Here is a 17,712-nt window from a genome sequence, read left to right on the forward strand (position 1 = left end):
GGGGCTTTTGAGAACACATGTATCACAGGAAGTTCTCAGTACTTGGAAATTCTAAGACAAGCAATAATCCCCCTTGGCCATTCTGCTTTGAATATATGAACCAGAAATAGAATCCCTGGCAATCTGATTTGGTGTATGTGTAGGAGTAAGTGTCTGCTGCTTATGGCTCAAGCACAAAATGCAGTCTTGGGGTAGCTGGTAATATAGTGGTTAGAGCTGCTGCCTTTGGACCTGAAGGTTGCAGGTTTGAGTCTCACCTTTGACTGTAATAACCTTAAGCAAGGTACTTGCCCTAAATTGCTCCAGTAACATTACGTATACACACACACACACACACACACACACATTGTCTGAACTGCTTGTCCCATACGGAGTCGTGGGGAGCCGGAGCCTAACCCGGCAACACAAGGCGCGAGGCTGCGGGGGGGGCACACCCAGGATGGGGTGCCAGTCCATCGCAAGGCACCCCAAGCGGGACTTGAACCCCAGACCCACCGGAGAGCAGGATCCAGTCCAACCCACTGTGCTACCCCCCCCCCCGTAACCTTACTCAGCTGTTTAAATGGGTAAATAATTGTACTTTAATATTGTAAGTTGCTTTGGAGAAAAGTATCAGTTAAATTAAATGTAAAACGACACTTGACATCCTTTTGATTGCCTTAGCTTTTGCAGCAGGCCACTTTAAGGCCCCTCTCTTCTCCACCCCTCTCTCTCAGGGACAACACAGCGCCCCATCTCTCTGGCCCTGGCTATGTCTGAACTGCAGTTCTGGACGTCACAAGGCGACTGCGAAGTGAAGCTCAGGTTGTCAGAATTGGGCCCTGCAGCCGAGCCCCCTGTAACAGTGCACCAGATGTTCAAGAGAACAGTGGAGCAGTTTGGGAAGCACACAGCACTGGGTTGGAAGGAGGGCGAGCAGTGGAAGACTGCGACCTATGAGGAGTACTACCAACAGTGCCGGGCAGCAGCTAAGAGCTTCCTCAAGGTGAGGGATCTCAACATGTAGTGCTCCATAGTTAAGAGCAGCTGCATCTCCTGCAGGATTACCACTGTGCAAGGTATTTATCCTGAGCTGCACCAGTAAAACTCGCTCATCTGTATGAATAGGCTACATTTTGGAAGTTGCTTTAAATTCAGCTTAAAAAATAGAGCTGGAGACATTAGCACAGATCTTTTGTGGTAACCTCTCACACCCTCAGCAGAGTGGTTTCTGCTGCGTGTTCATCTCAAACATTGCACGATGCAGTGGGTAGCAGAGTGGTTAGTACTGCTGGCTTTGGCCCCAAAGGTTGCACGTTTGAGCCTCACCTCCAGCTATAGTACAAGGTACTTACCCTGAATTGCTCCAGGAAAATTACCTAGCTGGAAAAATAGTTGTAAATACCTTAACAATGTAAGCTGCTTTGTAGAAAAGCCTCAGCTAAATGAATCAATATAAATAAAGAAGAGTATTATTACTGGTAAGAAGTAGTAATGTAAAAAGGTGCTAAAAGGTCTTCTGTTGCTCTTGTTTAAGCCACAATAAATGCTGGTCTGTAAACTGAATATAGACTCGGAGTAAATGTCAGACACGAATCAGCCACTGCTTTAGCATGAACGTATACACCTTTCGTTCTGCAATTGCCTTACCATTTTGGGAGGGATAGGAGCTCCTATTGGCTTCTATTTACTTTTATTTATCAGACTCTTCTCCAAAGTGATATACATATCATTGAAAATGCAATGTGTGCATTACATTAGCAGAAAGAGACATAGTTGGAGACGTGTGATTAAGTACAGTTAGTTTCTTTCCACCATATGCACCAATGTTCACCACGCGAGTAGATTCACGCCTTAACTTCACATTTCGTCAGAGTTTATCATCATCTACATTCCATTAAATTATGCTCTCTGACAGGTGTTTAAGTGGTGAAACTCTTTATAATGCATATATATCCTGCATATATCATGTTCGGTCTTGTCTAAAACGGCATGCAAATTAAGAGTATTCAAAATGATTAAAGTAAAGCTAGTAGTGAACTTACCGTGCTGGTGGAGCATCTGTTACGCCTGGATGTTGCCTTTTCAGGTGCTGTAGCATTGCAAATGTGGTGTTATTGTATTTAAGTTGGTTTTTGCACAAACTGCAGACAACTATGTTATTCTTTTCTTCTCACGTGAAGTGTTCCCACACCGTTGACATTTTTTGCCGTTTTTTGCACAGACCCTCGTCTGTGCGCCGCCGCCTTCCCACCATTTTGCCGAGTACTCGACACGGCAAATTGTACTTGAGGATTTTTTTTTAAACCGGGTACTCGAAATTAATCATGACAGCCCTAGTGTAAATGCTCATGTACCAGAACTTTAAGATTATTCCCGGATAAGCCTTTACGCAACTACTCCTGTAATGTACGTTAACGTTGGAATCATTGATATTCTGAGTTTTATGCAGCTATATCCATGTTTCAAAATGTTCACATTACTTTTCATCCGGATTTTATAACTCATAAACTCCCGCTTGGGTGAGTATATTTGATGGTTACTAATCACACAAATCAAGGAATTATAACCCTTACAAAAATTAACCATGGCTTTATTATCAATTTTGAAATGCAAAGCATGATATGTTATTGTTCACTTGATTCTATTTTTATTCTGAATAAAAAAACAATTACTCTATTACTCGCCAAAATAATTGTCCGATTACTCGATTACCAAAATAATCGATAGTGACAGCCCTAATTTACACCTTACATGAGCTTGAGAGATCATGGACGAAGCGAATCTGGAAGAGGTGAGTTTTAAGACCCTTTTTAAATGTGGATAGAGATTCAGCAGTTCTGAGAGGGAGATCATTCCACCACAGCGGAGCCAGAACCGAGAACCTCTGTGCTTTACCTTTTGTGCGTGGGACCACCCAGTGGGCAGATGTGGAAGAGCATAGCAGTCTGTTTGAGGTGTAGGGGATAATCAGGTTTTCTAAATAGCTAGGAGCAGTTGTATTGATGCTTTTGTAGGCCATAACCAGGGTCTTAAATTTGATCCGGGAAACTGTAGGAAGCCAGTGCAGAGAAATGAGTAGAGGAGATACATGGGAACGCTTCGGCAAGTCAAACACAACTCGGGCGGCATCATACAACTCGAGCTTGATGGTATTTACTGATAATTCATTGATATTATGAATTTAACACCAGCAGACATTTCCAGTGATTTAACTGCATCAGAAACAATGTGTAAATATGTCATGTTTCTTCTTTAATGTTGGGAAGTATTAATAAATTAACATTTAATAAAGTATTCTGATGTCTGACTACCCAGCAAATGCCTCTTATTTGTGATTTGTCCTGCTAATCCTAGTCAAGTAGCAAATTTGATTTAAGAAACATATATCAGTGTACTGCTCAGTTAGTCACCATCAATAACCACTTGTCGTAGACAGGGTTGCAGTGGTCCAAATTGTATCCCAGAGGCGCAGAGCTAGGCTAGGCAGGGTACACTCTGGATGGGAGGCCAGTTCTTCCAGAGCAGCCAGAAACATGTATTCACTAACACATACACACTATGGGTAATTTAGTCACCAATTCAGTTGAGGTACATGTTTTAGGATTATACTTGCTGCATCACTGTGCCCCCCCCCCACCCCAGTTTTCCTTAATCAAAACCAGTTGGTATTTACTTAATTTTTTGTATTTCTTCCATCTTGTGATTTACTTTAGGGTTGCTCGTTTCTAAATATGAAAGCAGTGTAGATATGAATTGGGATTTTTTTTTGTCTTGGCATAATAGTATGCATTGCTACCTTGGCCCGAGTTAGAAAGAAGGTCACTCACTGCCTCTTAAGTGTACGACTTGCTGGATGTGCACTGTGCTTTTGTTTTATACCCATCAGTGTGACACTCAGTCTTTCTTGACAGCTGGGTCTGGAGCGGTACCATGGTGTAGGCATCCTAGGCTTCAACTCCCCGGAATGGTTCATCACCGACATTGCTGCCATTCTGGCTGGGTGAGTCACTGGGCTGCACTGCTCTGCCCTCACATAGCTTTGTGCTTAGCTTCTGTATGCTTAGAAATGGGTATGGATATAATACCAGTGCTCCAGCTTTCTTGTGAGCAGTTTTCTCTCTTCAATTTTCAGCACTAACCCAAATATGGCTAGTTTTGTCCCAGTTTTATGCACAAATTCAAGTTCTGCTGGTAGAACATGATCACGCTAGTTTCACCAAACACATCTGTAACCAATTTAGCCCATTCACCTTTTTCTGACACGCATTAACTGTGCCAGCTGATGCTCGCTGACGCTTTCCTGTTTCCTGTGACCACTGTAGCGGTTTTGCAGTGGGCATCTACACCACCAACTCCCCTGAGGCATGCCAGTATGTAGCAGAGAACTGCCATGCCAACATCCTGGTGGTGGAGAACCACAAGCAGCTGCAGAAGATCCTACAGGTAATGGACTGTTGGGATGTCTTAATTTTAGCTTAAAGGCTTTACTACTTCATTACTTACTTTAAATACTTTTATGGGGTTTTTTTTAAACAAGTAACATTTTACCTACTATCTTATTGCATAAAAAAATTATACATTTAATGCTGTTTTCTTGCATATATACCCCTTCTTAACATAACGGGGTTAAAATCAGAAACTATTTGCCCAGTGCAATGTTGTGGTGTCTGCACCCCTATCACAGTGTGATATCACTACATTGATGTGTAACACTATTATTGTTTTTAATAACTTCAAGACTAAATTAAAATCAAAACTCATTTTAAATTAGAAATTTTAAATTATGCAATCAATAAAGGCTGACAAACTGATTTCCTTTGTTTTATGGGGAAGACTATTTAAATATATTAGACAGAGCTATAGAAAATACTAATTTAAGCCTTTATTTTAACATTTGTTAACTTCAAGGTAAATGTAAAACAAATTTGAAAAAAAAACTGACAATTAAAATACATTATTTTTATAAACCCCTATTTGGTAGGTAAAGATTGTTGAACCAATTAATCCAATAAACATTCCTCACCTTGTTCTTCATCACCTAATTCAGGAGCACCAGACAGGAGCAATAAACACTGTAAGCTATAGAAGGGAGTAGAATGATTGTGGTCCTTCACCTCTATCTTGTATCTGTCCTCTACCTCCTGACTACATTTTATTACCTACTAATAGTTGATCGTGGAAACGCCACAGATTTTAGGTTTGGAATAGGAAAATTTTAGAAACTGAACATTGAAGAAAATGCAGTTAAAAAAATGTGAACTGGTTAGGGTTCATAGTATCTTGTAATTTGTAACTCAGATGTTTGTAGAGCAAGGCACCAATGTAATACTACTAATTCTATTTCATTTGTGACTTAACCTAATTGAGGGTTGTGATTGGTTGAGACTGTCATTGTGTTAGTATGTATGAACTATGTATCGTTGTTTGTTTTGTTATGGAAGAATCATACTGCGTGTATGCTTTGCAGTGACTGACATACTAGGCAGTGAATAAAATGCCACTTTTGGAATTAAAATGACCACTTAACTGTAAAAATTTCTAATGCATTGAATAATAAGCCCATTGTACGAAGAATGGTACATATTTTCATACACCTTTGTAGCAGTTATCCATTGTATGAGATCCTGTTTTATGAGGTTGAGTGGTGGATAAAATAAATGAAGAAATAAAGGCACTTTTAGAATCATTCATGGTGGTGTTGACTGATGAATGTCTAAGCTCCTGAGCTGTATGTATGCCATATGTAACGTATTCTTTTTCTCACTCTGTTTACACATGCACTCCAGGTTGAGGACAAGCTGCCGCATTTGAAAGCCATAATTCAATACAAAGATGTTCTCAAGGAAAAGAGGCCAAATCTCTACACGGTAGGTTGTGCAGAACTGAGAGCCAGTCGTAAATAATGTTAGGAAGCAATGTGCAATTAATTTTTAAAATTTTACAAATGTTTTCCTACCATTACTAGTTTCATTGGTCTTGAAACAACTAAAAACTCTTCCAGTGCCATATTTTAAATTTGATACAAATTTGTGTCTCTGGCTGAATGATGGTATGTCGCCAGTGGGCCGAGTTCATGGCCATGGGCTCTGATGTGCCAGACACCCAGCTGGACAGCATCATTGCCAGCCAGAGGCCCAACCAGTGCTGCACCCTGATCTATACCTCAGGCACCACAGGCCAGCCCAAGGGTGTCATGCTGAGTCATGACAACGTGAGTTTGAACAGTCATACTTAAGACATGCCTGTGTGTTTGTGCACACAAAGTGTAGTCATTGTCACTTGATGCACCTCACAAATGTTCTTGCAGCTCACATGGACGGCCTATGCCACGGGTCTCCATGTGCGCCTAACTGATGCCAATGTGGCCCAGGAGTCTGTAGTGAGCTACCTTCCACTCAGCCACATCGCTGCACAAATGGTGGACATCTGGCTCACCATGAGGGTGGGAGGCGCCACCTACTTTGCTCAGCCGGATGCCCTCAAGGTGAGTGATGTTCCACTGCTTTCTAGAATCAGCTATGATCATGACCTACCAGTGAGCATTTACAGCATTGCATTTTGCTTCATGTAACTGATGGGAAGTGGCCTTTGTCACTGCACTTAAACTTTCTCTAACTTTTAGGAAGTGTTCACATTGCTCCTTGTTGGTGCACAAGCCCGTGCTGTACTATTCATGTTCACCTGCTATGAATTACCAGCAACCGGCCTCTCAATCCAGATTTACTGACGTGTTTTAATCTTCATATGTGCATAAATTTGTTGAAAAGCACATTAAGAAAACTGCTTTCTGGAGCTTCTTTATGCATCCAGGGTGCTTGCATCCGTTCTCTTGTAATGCTCAACCCCTAACCCCTGTCCTCTTGAATTGACTGTAAACAGAAATTACACTGCAGGGGTCAGTTATTCATTTAGTTATTCACTTAGCTGATGTTTTTCCCATACCCGTTTATACAGTTGGGTATCTTTAATACAGCAGTTCAGTGGTCAGTACGTTAAATTACATTTCATTTATTCATTTAGCAGATGCTTTTCTCCAAAGGGACATACATCTCAGAGAAAAATACAGAAAGTGCATGAAATCGACAGAAGGAGCAATTTGAATGCAGACAGTATTCTAGAGTACAGTCAATTTGTCACATACCACCATATGAACCAGTGTACATTACACAAGTAGCTGCATATATGCTTTTATCAAACACATGTTTGATGTATAGCCAACCATTTTTTTTTGTGTTATGCCTCAAATCCTTTGCTCAGCACTCTGTGTCACAGTGTAGAGCGCTCTGAAGAAAAAAATGATTAAATTTAAACACACATTTACCCTGCACTTACAAGAGAACTGAGTCTGAAAGAGGTGAGTTTGAGACCCTTATTAAATATAGGGAGTGATTCCACAGTTCTGAGAGGGGGAAGTCCTTCTGCCATATTAGAGCCAGAGCCAAAAATGTTTGTGGTTTTAATTTTGGACTATAAGAAGCCAATGCAGAGAGACAAGGAGGAGTGATGCATGGAAACACTTCAGCAGGTCAAACACTATTTGTGCAGCAGCACTCTGTATCAGCTGTAAAGATTTGATTGCAGAGGCTGGAAGGCCAGACAGAGTTGCAGTAGTTCAGGTGGGATATCAGCATAGCCTGGATCAGGAGTTGTGTGGAGTCTGTTGTTAGATAGAGGTGAATCCTGTGGATGTTTTGCAGTATGTATTTGAAAGACTGGGTTGTGGCTTCAATATGTTGAGAGAAAGGACAGACTTGAGACAATCGTTACTGCCAGGCTCTTAGCCAGTGAAGGAAGCAAAAGGAGTGAGTTCTCCAGTTTGTTACAGTTCTTAATAGGATGGATGGACCAGCCAGGAGGTGAAGGATCTCTGTTGTGGAGAGGCTGTTATATGTGGTGATCACACATCCAGGCAGAGTTGTCAGAAGCAGGTGGTGATGCACGAGGGAATGTCTGTAGCTCTGGGGGGAAAGGAGAGGAAGAACTGGGTATTGTTGGTGAAGCAATGGTAGGATAATCCATGGAAGGTGATGACAGGGCTGAGGGAGTAGATGTAAATACATAAGAATCGAGGGCCCAGTACCTAACCCTGTGGAACACCAGTTCAGAGAAACTGAGGGGATGGTCGGTTTTGCCAGACGACTTGGTAGGATCTACCTAGGTAGAACTCAAACCACATGAGGTTCCTTTGATGCCAAGCTGTTCAAAAGAGTAGAATCCGATATCTGACTGTGTCGAATGCTGAGACAGGTCGAGGAGGATGAGCACCTTGGTGAAGGGTACTACAGCAGAAGGTGGGGAATGAACATGGATCCATTGAGTGCAAGCGGGCAGGTCCAACCACAGTGCTACCTGTTAGCTATACTATAAGTACAGACAGTCCCCAACTTACGATGGGGGTTACATTTTGATAAACCGATCATAAATTGAAAATATAAGTCAAAAATGCATTTAATACACCTAACCTACTGAACATTATCGCTTCTTATCCTTTAAGATGGTCGAGATTGTCGATTATGAAAGTCCAAGGGCACGTGTGATGGCCATTACGGACTTGCCGCCTTCATGTTGGGCTATCATCTTGAGTTTGTCCTCAAAAGTTATTGCTTTCCTCTTCTTCCCCTCAGTAGCAGGAGGCACAGATGGGTGTTTCGTAGACATGATAGATGCACAAAACACAACATAGATACGGGGGGGGGGGGTGTATCCTAAAAAACAGGCAAAACAACACTGTAGAGTACTGGTTGTATGCACTAGCAACTGCGTGGCAGACTGGGAGATGCAGATCGTTGCCCAGCATCACAAGAGAATATCGTACCGCATTTCGCTTGCCCGGGGGAAAAAAAAATCAAAATTCGAAGTACGGTTTCTACTGAATGTGTATCGCTATCGCACCATCGTAAAGTTGAAAAATTGTAAGTTGGACCATCGTAACTTGGGGACCACCTGTAGTGGGAAAGGAGCTTTTGTATATGACCTTCGTGAAGTTCATGGGGTAAAAATAACTGGAGGCAGGAGGGGAGTTGGGGGTGTTGGATGTGACAATAACAGATTGTCTGTCTGTATTTCCTTTCCCTCCCAGGGCACCCTGATCAACACTTTGCGGGAGGTGCGGCCCACAGCCTTCATGGGTGTGCCCCGTGTGTGGGAGAAGATGCAAGAGAAGCTCAAGTCAGCCGGGGCCAAGTCGTCCACCGTGCGCAGGAAGGTCGCCACCTGGGCCAAAGGAGTGGGGCTGCAGACCAACCTTAGCAAAATGAAGGGGTATGTACCTGTTTTAAGGAGGACGGGTTCATGGCCTGATTCATTTTATGGATGCTAAACTGGCCAGTCCCCCACTTCCTGCCGTCCCCACAGCGGTTCCACTGCACCAGCATCCCTGAACTACCGGCTGGCCAAGAAGCTGGTGTTCCGCAAGGTGCGAAAAGCTCTGGGCCTGGACCGCTGCACCAAGTGCTACACGGGAGCTGCACCCATCGCTAAGGAGACGTTGGAGTTCTTCCTCAGCCTGGACATGCCCGTGTATGAGCTGTATGGCATGAGCGAGAGTACGGGCCCTCATACAATCTCCCTGCCTGACGCCTTCTACCTCACCAGGTACCGCTGCTTCCTTGCACCCAAGCAGCAGAATAAGCTGATCTTGTCTCACAGTCCTAACCCTAGGGCCACGTAGTCATGGCCTGGGGCACACAGTCTGCAGGGCTCCCCCCCACTATGTCCCAGCATATAACTCAAGTTAAACCACTGGTTTGATATTGATATTCAAAACAAAGCAGCAGGTAGTTACAGCAGCAGGTGGTTAGAACCACTGCCTTTGGTGCTGGAGGTTGCAGGTTAAAATCCCACCTCATGCTGTAGTATGCTTGACCAAGGCAAATACCCTGAATTGCTCCAGTAAAAATGATCCAACAGTATTAATGGATAAATTACTGTAAGTAGCTTAATATTGTAACTTGCTTTGGAGAAAAGGATCAGTTAAATAAATATCTAAATTCACATCAGCCAGCTTCAAAAGATGTGGATAATTTCCATTTCTAACAACTCTGATCTAAACTGCCAGAGTTCTGTTGCTTTAGCCTATATGTGAACTCAAGAGCAGAGGAGATGTATCTGACCACTTATGCACCACCCTCAGTTGTGGGAAGGTGATATCCGGGTGTGAAACTAAGATCTTCAGCCCAGACGAGGAAGGCATTGGCGAGGTCTGCTTTTGGGGGCGCCATGTCTTCATGGGCTACCTCAACATGCCTGATAAGACAGAGGAAGCATTGGATGCTGAGGGCTGGCTGCACTCCGGAGATTTGGGCAAACAGAACACCGACGGCTTCCTCTTCATCACCGGCCGTATCAAAGGTCTGGCACCTGGTCTGACCCAATCGTCACAGATCTTTGTAGCTCACAGTTCATACCAAGCAATGTAAATTAAGCCTGGTGTGTGTGTGCCTGTGTGCATGTGTGCCCGTGTTCCAGAGCTGATCATCACAGCGGGCGGAGAAAACATCCCCCCTGTACCCATTGAAGATGCGGTGAAGGAGGCTGTACCCCTGATCAGCAATGCCATGCTCATTGGGGACAAGAGGAAGTTCCTCAGTATGCTGCTTACAATCAAGGTAGCATACCAGGCATCCATGAGCTACTGTCCCATCATTCCCCTGGGACTGGTTTTTGTCCATGTCCCTGTTAACGCTTTGTGAGCTTCCTCACATGTGAATGTTTGATTTAACTGACACAGGTAAAGCAAGTCTCTTCCTAATATTTATGGTATAACTGGAATTTCCAACTTAAGAAAAACAATATTTTCCACATCTGGAAAAATGAACATTCACCATGAAGTCAATGCCATTTTTTCACCATTCACAGTCTCTTGAGAGGATCAGTTGTTTTCTCGTTGTCATATGTACATTTTGTGCGTGTGCGCGCATGTACAAACACCCTTTGACTTGCTCAAATACTGTTCTTTAACCCCTTATGTAAGTCAAAAGTTACGTATGTCAGATTCCCCATCCTCCCCCACCATTCAACATCATCACATGCTTCTTTATACGTTCAGTATTCACTATTGTATTTATAGTCAATACGGCTAAACCTAGTTCCCGTGCTATAGACCATAATCTTTGTCCACCTTCTTACTTTTTCATTTTCAATTTCATCCAAATCGATTGCTGTACGCTTGCGAGATGGTTCTTGTTTTCCTTCAAGCGCACATTTACCGCCAGGCATTGTGAATAATGAAAGGGGTAAAGAATGGCGAAAACAGCACTACACTGAGAAAAGATACGTTGACGGCTCAAAACACGCAGGAACTGGGAAGGTGCAGTTTCTTGCCTTGTCTGGCTATGCCGACTTGCACTTAACGTATTTCAGATGTTTTGCAAAAGCGCTGTTGGTAAATGTGTATGCCAGGAATTTTTTTACATAAATTCAGATTTATGTAAGTCAGATATACCTAAGTAGAGGGGTGTGTGTGTGTGTGTGTGTGTGTGTGTGTGTGTGTGTGTGTGTGTGTGTGTATACACACACACATTTATAGTAGTGTACTGTGCTCTGGGTTTGAGCAAAAAAAGACGCATAGACAGTGTTTATTACAAACATTTATTGGAACACTAGCACACAGGGAAATGATGCTCTCGGTCCAAGTACCTCTTTTCCTCAAGGACCGTTACCTCAAGCCAGCCTGCGTAGCACCCCTTAGGCTTTCCCCCTTTTCTACTGGCAAACAGTCACTCCCTTAGATTCCCCATAAGTCTCCTTCAGTGGTTGAACACTTAATTCCATTTTTCCCCACAGTACAACTATTACATTTTTCCTGCTCAAAATCCCAATAATGCGAGACGTGTGTGTGTGTGTGTGTAAACATGTATATGTATTTATTGTCCTATACTCCTGTTCTGTGTTGCACCGTGGTTGCCGGAGAAACGACATTTTCTCCCACTGTGTCGAAGCTATATAGAGGAATGACAATAAATACAACTTGAACTTGAGATATATTTTTAAATTACATTAGATTATGCTTTTAAAGATATGGTAAGTACATGTATTACTACAGTGGGTAATGCAATCTGAGGATGGAATGAAGGTCATTGTGATGATTCAGACTTCACTAGGATACATTTGATCCTGGAATTTACTGCCACCTGCTGGAAAGCTTGTCAGTGTAGTAGTTTTGTCAGTGTAGTAGTTTTGTCAGTGTACTATTCATTTCTAAGAGAGTTTGCTATACAGTAGCTCATTTGAAAAAAGGTCACTCACGCAAGTAATTTTTTCTTTTTTCTAAAAATATTTAATTGTGCTAAACTGTTTTGCAATGATTCTTGTGGTGCTGAAAAAGGCTCAGCCTTTTCCATATAGGTTTTGTTGAGGCCCGTGTTCCGAATGTGTTGACAGTTTTGGCTACCCTTTTTTCTCTCAGTGCCAGGTGAACGCAGACACGGGTGAACCCGAGGATGAGCTGACAGAGGAGGCAGTGGAGCAGTGCCGCAAACTGGGCAGCACAGCCACACGGGTGTCTCAGATCGCCAGAGGGCGGGACAATGTCATTGACACTGCCATCCAAGAGGGCATCAAACGCGTCAATGATAAAGCAGTCTCCAATGCACAGCGTATCCAGAAGTGGATTGTATTGGAACGGGACTTCTCCATCCCTGGGGGCGAGCTGGGTACGTTGTGGCCACACTGTGACCATGTTATTGAAAATTGTATGGCTTTCCCTACCACGCTAGTGACTTCATATTTGGACAAAAAGAGCTGTGAAATTAATGAAGCAGAATCATCTGAGCTTGCGAATGTTGATAAATATGAATATTATTGGAATATTTAATTCTGTTATTCCAATGTTCTGTATAAAATATTTGAGTATTGAAATTGTAGTGTATTTCCCTCAGTAGACTCCAACCAAAGTGTTTTGGAAAAACCCTGATATGGTTGAGTAGTAAAAGAAGATGTAATGCAGTGACTTATTGAAAACTACACTAAACTTTTCTAGAAAATCACAATAAAAATGTATATCCATTGGTTTGTGAACCTAATTTCAGTGCTATGGAGTCGGAAGCAATTATTGGGTTACTGGAGTTGGAGTCAAAGGTTTTGTGTGCTGTCTCCACAGCCCTGACTAATTTGTTCCATCTATTAGGTAAAAATTCTTGAAAACACATACCATTATGTTGTATGGGGAAAATTTGGACTTGTTTGAAACATGACCTAAGTATACCCAAAAGTCTCACAGAAACTGAAATACAATTAAATACTGTCAACTCAGAGAATACAATCAAAATTCCAGTTATTAAACACATAATACAATACAGTACTGTACATACATCTATATATGCCCTATGTATTTATGTATTGCATGTATGGTGAAGGACTAGACAAAAATGTTAATATAAAAGACTTTTTACTTTATCATAATTTATTCCAAAAATAGTCAAGTTGGGATAGTTGTTATTGTAGTGATTAGCGTTGCTGCCTTTAGACCCAAAGATTGCAGGTTCGATCCTCACCTCCAGCTGTACTACCCTTGAGCAAGGTACTTACCCTAAATTAACCAGCTGTATAAATGGGTAAATAATTGTAAGTACCTTGACATTGTAAATCACTTCAGAGAAAAGAATCAGCTTAATAACTAATGTAAGTTAACTTGTTTGGAAGGAAAGGACTAGCTTAACGATTGATTCTGATTAGACTGCACTGCACAACACCAGCAACCACCTTAAGAGATCGGATAGTACAAAATAACGTGTTGCTTCTTCCCCCAATACTTACTGCTGGACATGTGTAACATTGCACTGGTGAGAGTTAAAGTTTTGCTGACATTTGTCTTATGGAAATGTTAGTATCCAAGATGATACTGATTGTAAATAACATTTACAGGTATAAATTCAATGGGTTTGCAAAAGTGAAATTTAGTAATTTGAACATTTGTAAATGAAGGAATGAGGGTCAAATTAATTGTGTGTCTGCCATCATGGTAGCAGAACTGACTCATCTTGTGTTTTCTGATACAGGTCCAACAATGAAGCTGAAGAGGCCTGTGGTCCTGAAAATGTATAAGGAGCAAATTGACAACATCTACAAAGAGATGGTGACCCCCAGCACCCCTGAAAACCCCCTGCCCCCCAAGCAGTAGTTGGGGGGGGGGGCGGGGGCGGGGGCTCATCCAAGCTGGAGCCTGGAAATGGAGGCAGACACACAAACTTCAGCCCTGTGGAGGTTTTGCTTTGTCTAACCAAGACTTCTGTAACTATGATTTTGCTTGGTTTTGTTTGGGTGGGTGTTAAAATTTGTTTTTTAAGCTATTTATGAGATGTATATTATATGACTACTGTGAAAGTACAATAATATTGTAGTTGCAGACTAAACTGCAGAAAAAGCCAAAATGAAGTTTAAAGCAGTCTTCAGAGAACATTCCTCTTGGACCTTTGATGTTCAGGGTTCTGTGTACTATTTTGTTTTCTAAAATATTCTTTTGTAATTTAGCCAAAGTTAAAATCTCTACAGGGCCAGAGCATTACTCATCTTGGGATGAATAGTTTACTTCTCTTTAATTGACTTGAATGGAAGTGTAGTACACAGATTCAGGTTGGCTGTACGCAGCTTTTTTTCCTTTCTCCCCCCCCATTGGTGTCTTGTTTAGGCCCGATTTCAGGGTTAAGGGGAAACCCTTATGGGTGGGAAGACACCAAACCAAATCACCCTTTCTGTTTTTATGCAGTTTGTCTTTTTTTTTTTCTTAATGAATGCATATACAACTGTTTTGTAGGGTCCCGTGCACCTAGAGTGTCATATACTCCTTGACCAACAAGGCCAAAGAGCTGTAGAAACAGTCCGTTAAGCCATGGTGCAGCTTTGTCTTCATTATCTACAGGACCTACATTAAACCTGCAGCTTTCCATCCTTAGTGTTTCTCACAAGAAACAGATCATTGCAGTGTAGTCAAAAGCATCAATCCCACCCTTTTAAGCCATAACCATTCTTGTGTATTGCAGGAAGGGCTTGTAATTGCCTTTGTGAATATTTTCAAAGGGTGTGAAATTGCAGTGAAGCTTTATTTAAATGTTAATATTTGCATTCAGGTTTCTTCTGTTTGAGTTGCATATTGCACCATCTGTTCATGTGTTGATGATCATTATCGCAAACTTTTGTAACACAGCTGCTTTGTAAATACTTTCCCATGTCAAAGTCCTGTTCCATGCTCATTCCAATGCTGCCTGCAAAGGTGAAGGAATTTACCTGAATTCTGCTTCAGTGAGTTTTTAGTGGATGTACTTGAAGCATGAATGAAGGTGCTTGCAGTATTAAGGTTCATAATGTTGAGGCATTAAAAAAAAAAAAAAGTTACTTTTCATTCCCCCAGATCTAGGATAAAACCCCTTTGTGTGTCACTGAGAATGGACAACTTAAATTTAAAACCCTTATCTGGTCAGACCAACATGCTGCAGTTGTTCATTGGAGTATGTTCTGTCTTTTGGAGCATAGTTTATATTAAGAAGGAATTGCAATGTTACTTTATGGGGGCAGGTGATAGCATGAATCAAAAAAGTTGCTGGTTCAGATCTCACCTACTGCTGTAGTATTGTTGAGAAGAGGTACTTAAAATATAATGGAAATGGACTAAAAATAGTCACTGCAGACATTAAAACACCTGTAGCTTCTTTAGACACTATGTACTAAATGCATATCTAATTTGTGGCCAAAACACTCAACAGGTCAAAGTGTAGAGTAGTTAACCAGAGGCTAGGCAGAAGGGTGGGTTACTTGAGGACATACTGTTTCACTTGCAGACAGACAGCACCCCTCTTGAGGTGGGTAAATCATGGTATGAAGCCAGAAGTGAAGTTTCTAGATACACTACAAAAATACAACCCCAAAACCACTTAAGCACTGAACAGTACTCAATGACTTTATTAATATGATTTTAAAATAAAATTAAAAACTTGCATCATATGGCCACACGGTGGCATTGTATGCCAAGTTACTATACCAAATGACAATTTGTGTTTGCTTTTACCATCAATTCAGGGTGACATTGCTCAAATGAATGTCACATTTCATGCCCCCGATAGCCCGGTCAACCATTAACCACTGCGACCACTGACACAGGAAACGCTTCCCTGCACTGCAGTCATCTCAAAAACAGAATCTGAAGGAATACACTTCAAAAGTAACCGTTTTATCAAATAAACCAAAGTCCCAGATTTGTACTTCACATGTATATATAAGGTATTTTACAACTGAAATCAGACTTGGTTTCTTTCCTTACACAGAAGGGCTGGCAACTGCCACACTGAGAACCAAAACCACCGGCTCTTGACTTCTCATCTTCCAATGAACTGAAATACCAGGAGAAATTATCTGCCATTGTAAAAATGGCATTAATAATGAAATGAACTTACCGCTTTGCTGACATGTTTATCCAAAGGAATATACAATTATACCAGTTTATGCAAGCAATTACACAATATTCTACAAGAGCAATTAATGTGAAGCACATTTCTTGTGGGTACAACAAGCAGGGCCTGACCTGGAACCTGAACCAGCACAAATCCTTCATTTCACTTTGGCTGTTCTCTTGTACACTACCCGTACAGTGCGCAGAACTTGTATTTTCTCTTCTCAAATTCATCCATTTAGAGCAGAAGTAAAATCAAAAACCAGTGGCTTCGATTTCATTTCAGAACTGGCACTGCCTCCACACTTTTTCCCTTAGTGATCTGGGATCAGAAGTGGCACAAGAATCATGTGGAACACTTTAGTTAAAGGGCAGTGGAACTTGTGCTGAGGCTTTGTTGCCATATCAAAGAATACAGAATTTAAAAAAAAAAAAAAAAAAAAAAAAAATGCACTGCCATTTGCCTTGAGTAAAAACACATATGTTAAAAGACACAGAACTCATTTTCCTAATCATTTTCTCCTTAACGCAGGCCTCCTTGACAGTAATTCTTGTCACAACAAAAAGACAACTTTGTCCAATAGCTGTTCTGCAGTGTCCCAAAGCAACAGCAGAGCACATGTGGAATCCCAACCACAGATGGGGGAACCTTCCCAGGGTGCAACGCCATGTCTGAAAATGCTCGGAGGCTGCATTTCTGTTTGCAGAACAACAAAAATGCCCCAAAATTGTTTAAAACAAAAAAATCCTGGAGAAAAATCAATTAATACTTTTTGCACATAAATGCAGTATAAAATCCTTAGAAATACAGATTAGATAGTTACATAAGTACTGGAGTCACCACAGCCAAAAGTGCAGAGGTATATAAATAAAACACTGACTGTTAGTCGACTAGCGGCCTTTTCTCTTTTTTTGTCAAGACACAGAGAGCTGCCACTCAGCCGAGTCCTGGACCCACCCCCTGCTGCCCCATCCTCATCACACAAAGAACGCACTGAGTGCAGAGTCAAAGGTCGAAGTTCATGAACTAGGACTTTGAGTTAAAAGGTTAAAAGTTCAAGGAGGAGTCAAAATCCATTCGCATGCACAAATCTTCATACTCGCACACACAGAAGACTCTTCAAAGGTTCAAACAACAAAACTGAAACTTTCAGATTGCAAAGCATCCAAAAAAAAAAAAAAAGGGGGGGGGGGGGGGCGGAAGTATCGTCCCTTAGATGCCTATGGACAACGATGGCGAATGAAGGACATTAAGGAACATAATAGGGCTCTGTGCTTTAGTCAATAAAATGAAAAAAATGAATGCTTCTGAATCACTCCTCTCACTCACACCAGAGAATAAGGGGGGA

The 17,712-nt window shown here is 41.7% G+C and overlaps 1 protein-coding gene across 7 annotated transcripts in view; it reads left to right on the top strand.

The window, feature by feature from the left end:
- acsbg2 (acyl-CoA synthetase bubblegum family member 2) overlaps positions 1-16,812 on the top strand; it is a 37,893-nt gene extending 21,081 nt beyond the window's left edge. For all 7 annotated transcript variants that reach the window (XM_029254725.1, XM_029254726.1, XM_029254724.1 and 4 more), the window contains 12 exons: positions 717-985; positions 3,894-3,982; positions 4,305-4,425; positions 5,769-5,849; positions 6,044-6,193; positions 6,290-6,466; positions 9,062-9,243; positions 9,337-9,576; positions 10,115-10,332; positions 10,450-10,589; positions 12,389-12,635; positions 13,980-16,812. In XM_029254725.1, the coding sequence (XP_029110558.1) occupies positions 717-985; positions 3,894-3,982; positions 4,305-4,425; positions 5,769-5,849; positions 6,044-6,193; positions 6,290-6,466; positions 9,062-9,243; positions 9,337-9,576; positions 10,115-10,332; positions 10,450-10,589; positions 12,389-12,635; positions 13,980-14,101 (2,036 nt within the window). In that variant the 3' untranslated portion in view covers positions 14,102-16,812. The remainder of the gene's footprint in view (positions 1-716; positions 986-3,893; positions 3,983-4,304; positions 4,426-5,768; positions 5,850-6,043; positions 6,194-6,289; positions 6,467-9,061; positions 9,244-9,336; positions 9,577-10,114; positions 10,333-10,449; positions 10,590-12,388; positions 12,636-13,979) is intronic.
- Positions 16,813-17,712: the final 900 nt, after the last annotated feature.

This window comes from Scleropages formosus, chromosome 9 (assembly GCF_900964775.1).
Source record: "Scleropages formosus chromosome 9, fSclFor1.1, whole genome shotgun sequence".
Taxonomy (NCBI): Eukaryota; Metazoa; Chordata; class Actinopteri; order Osteoglossiformes; family Osteoglossidae; genus Scleropages; species Scleropages formosus.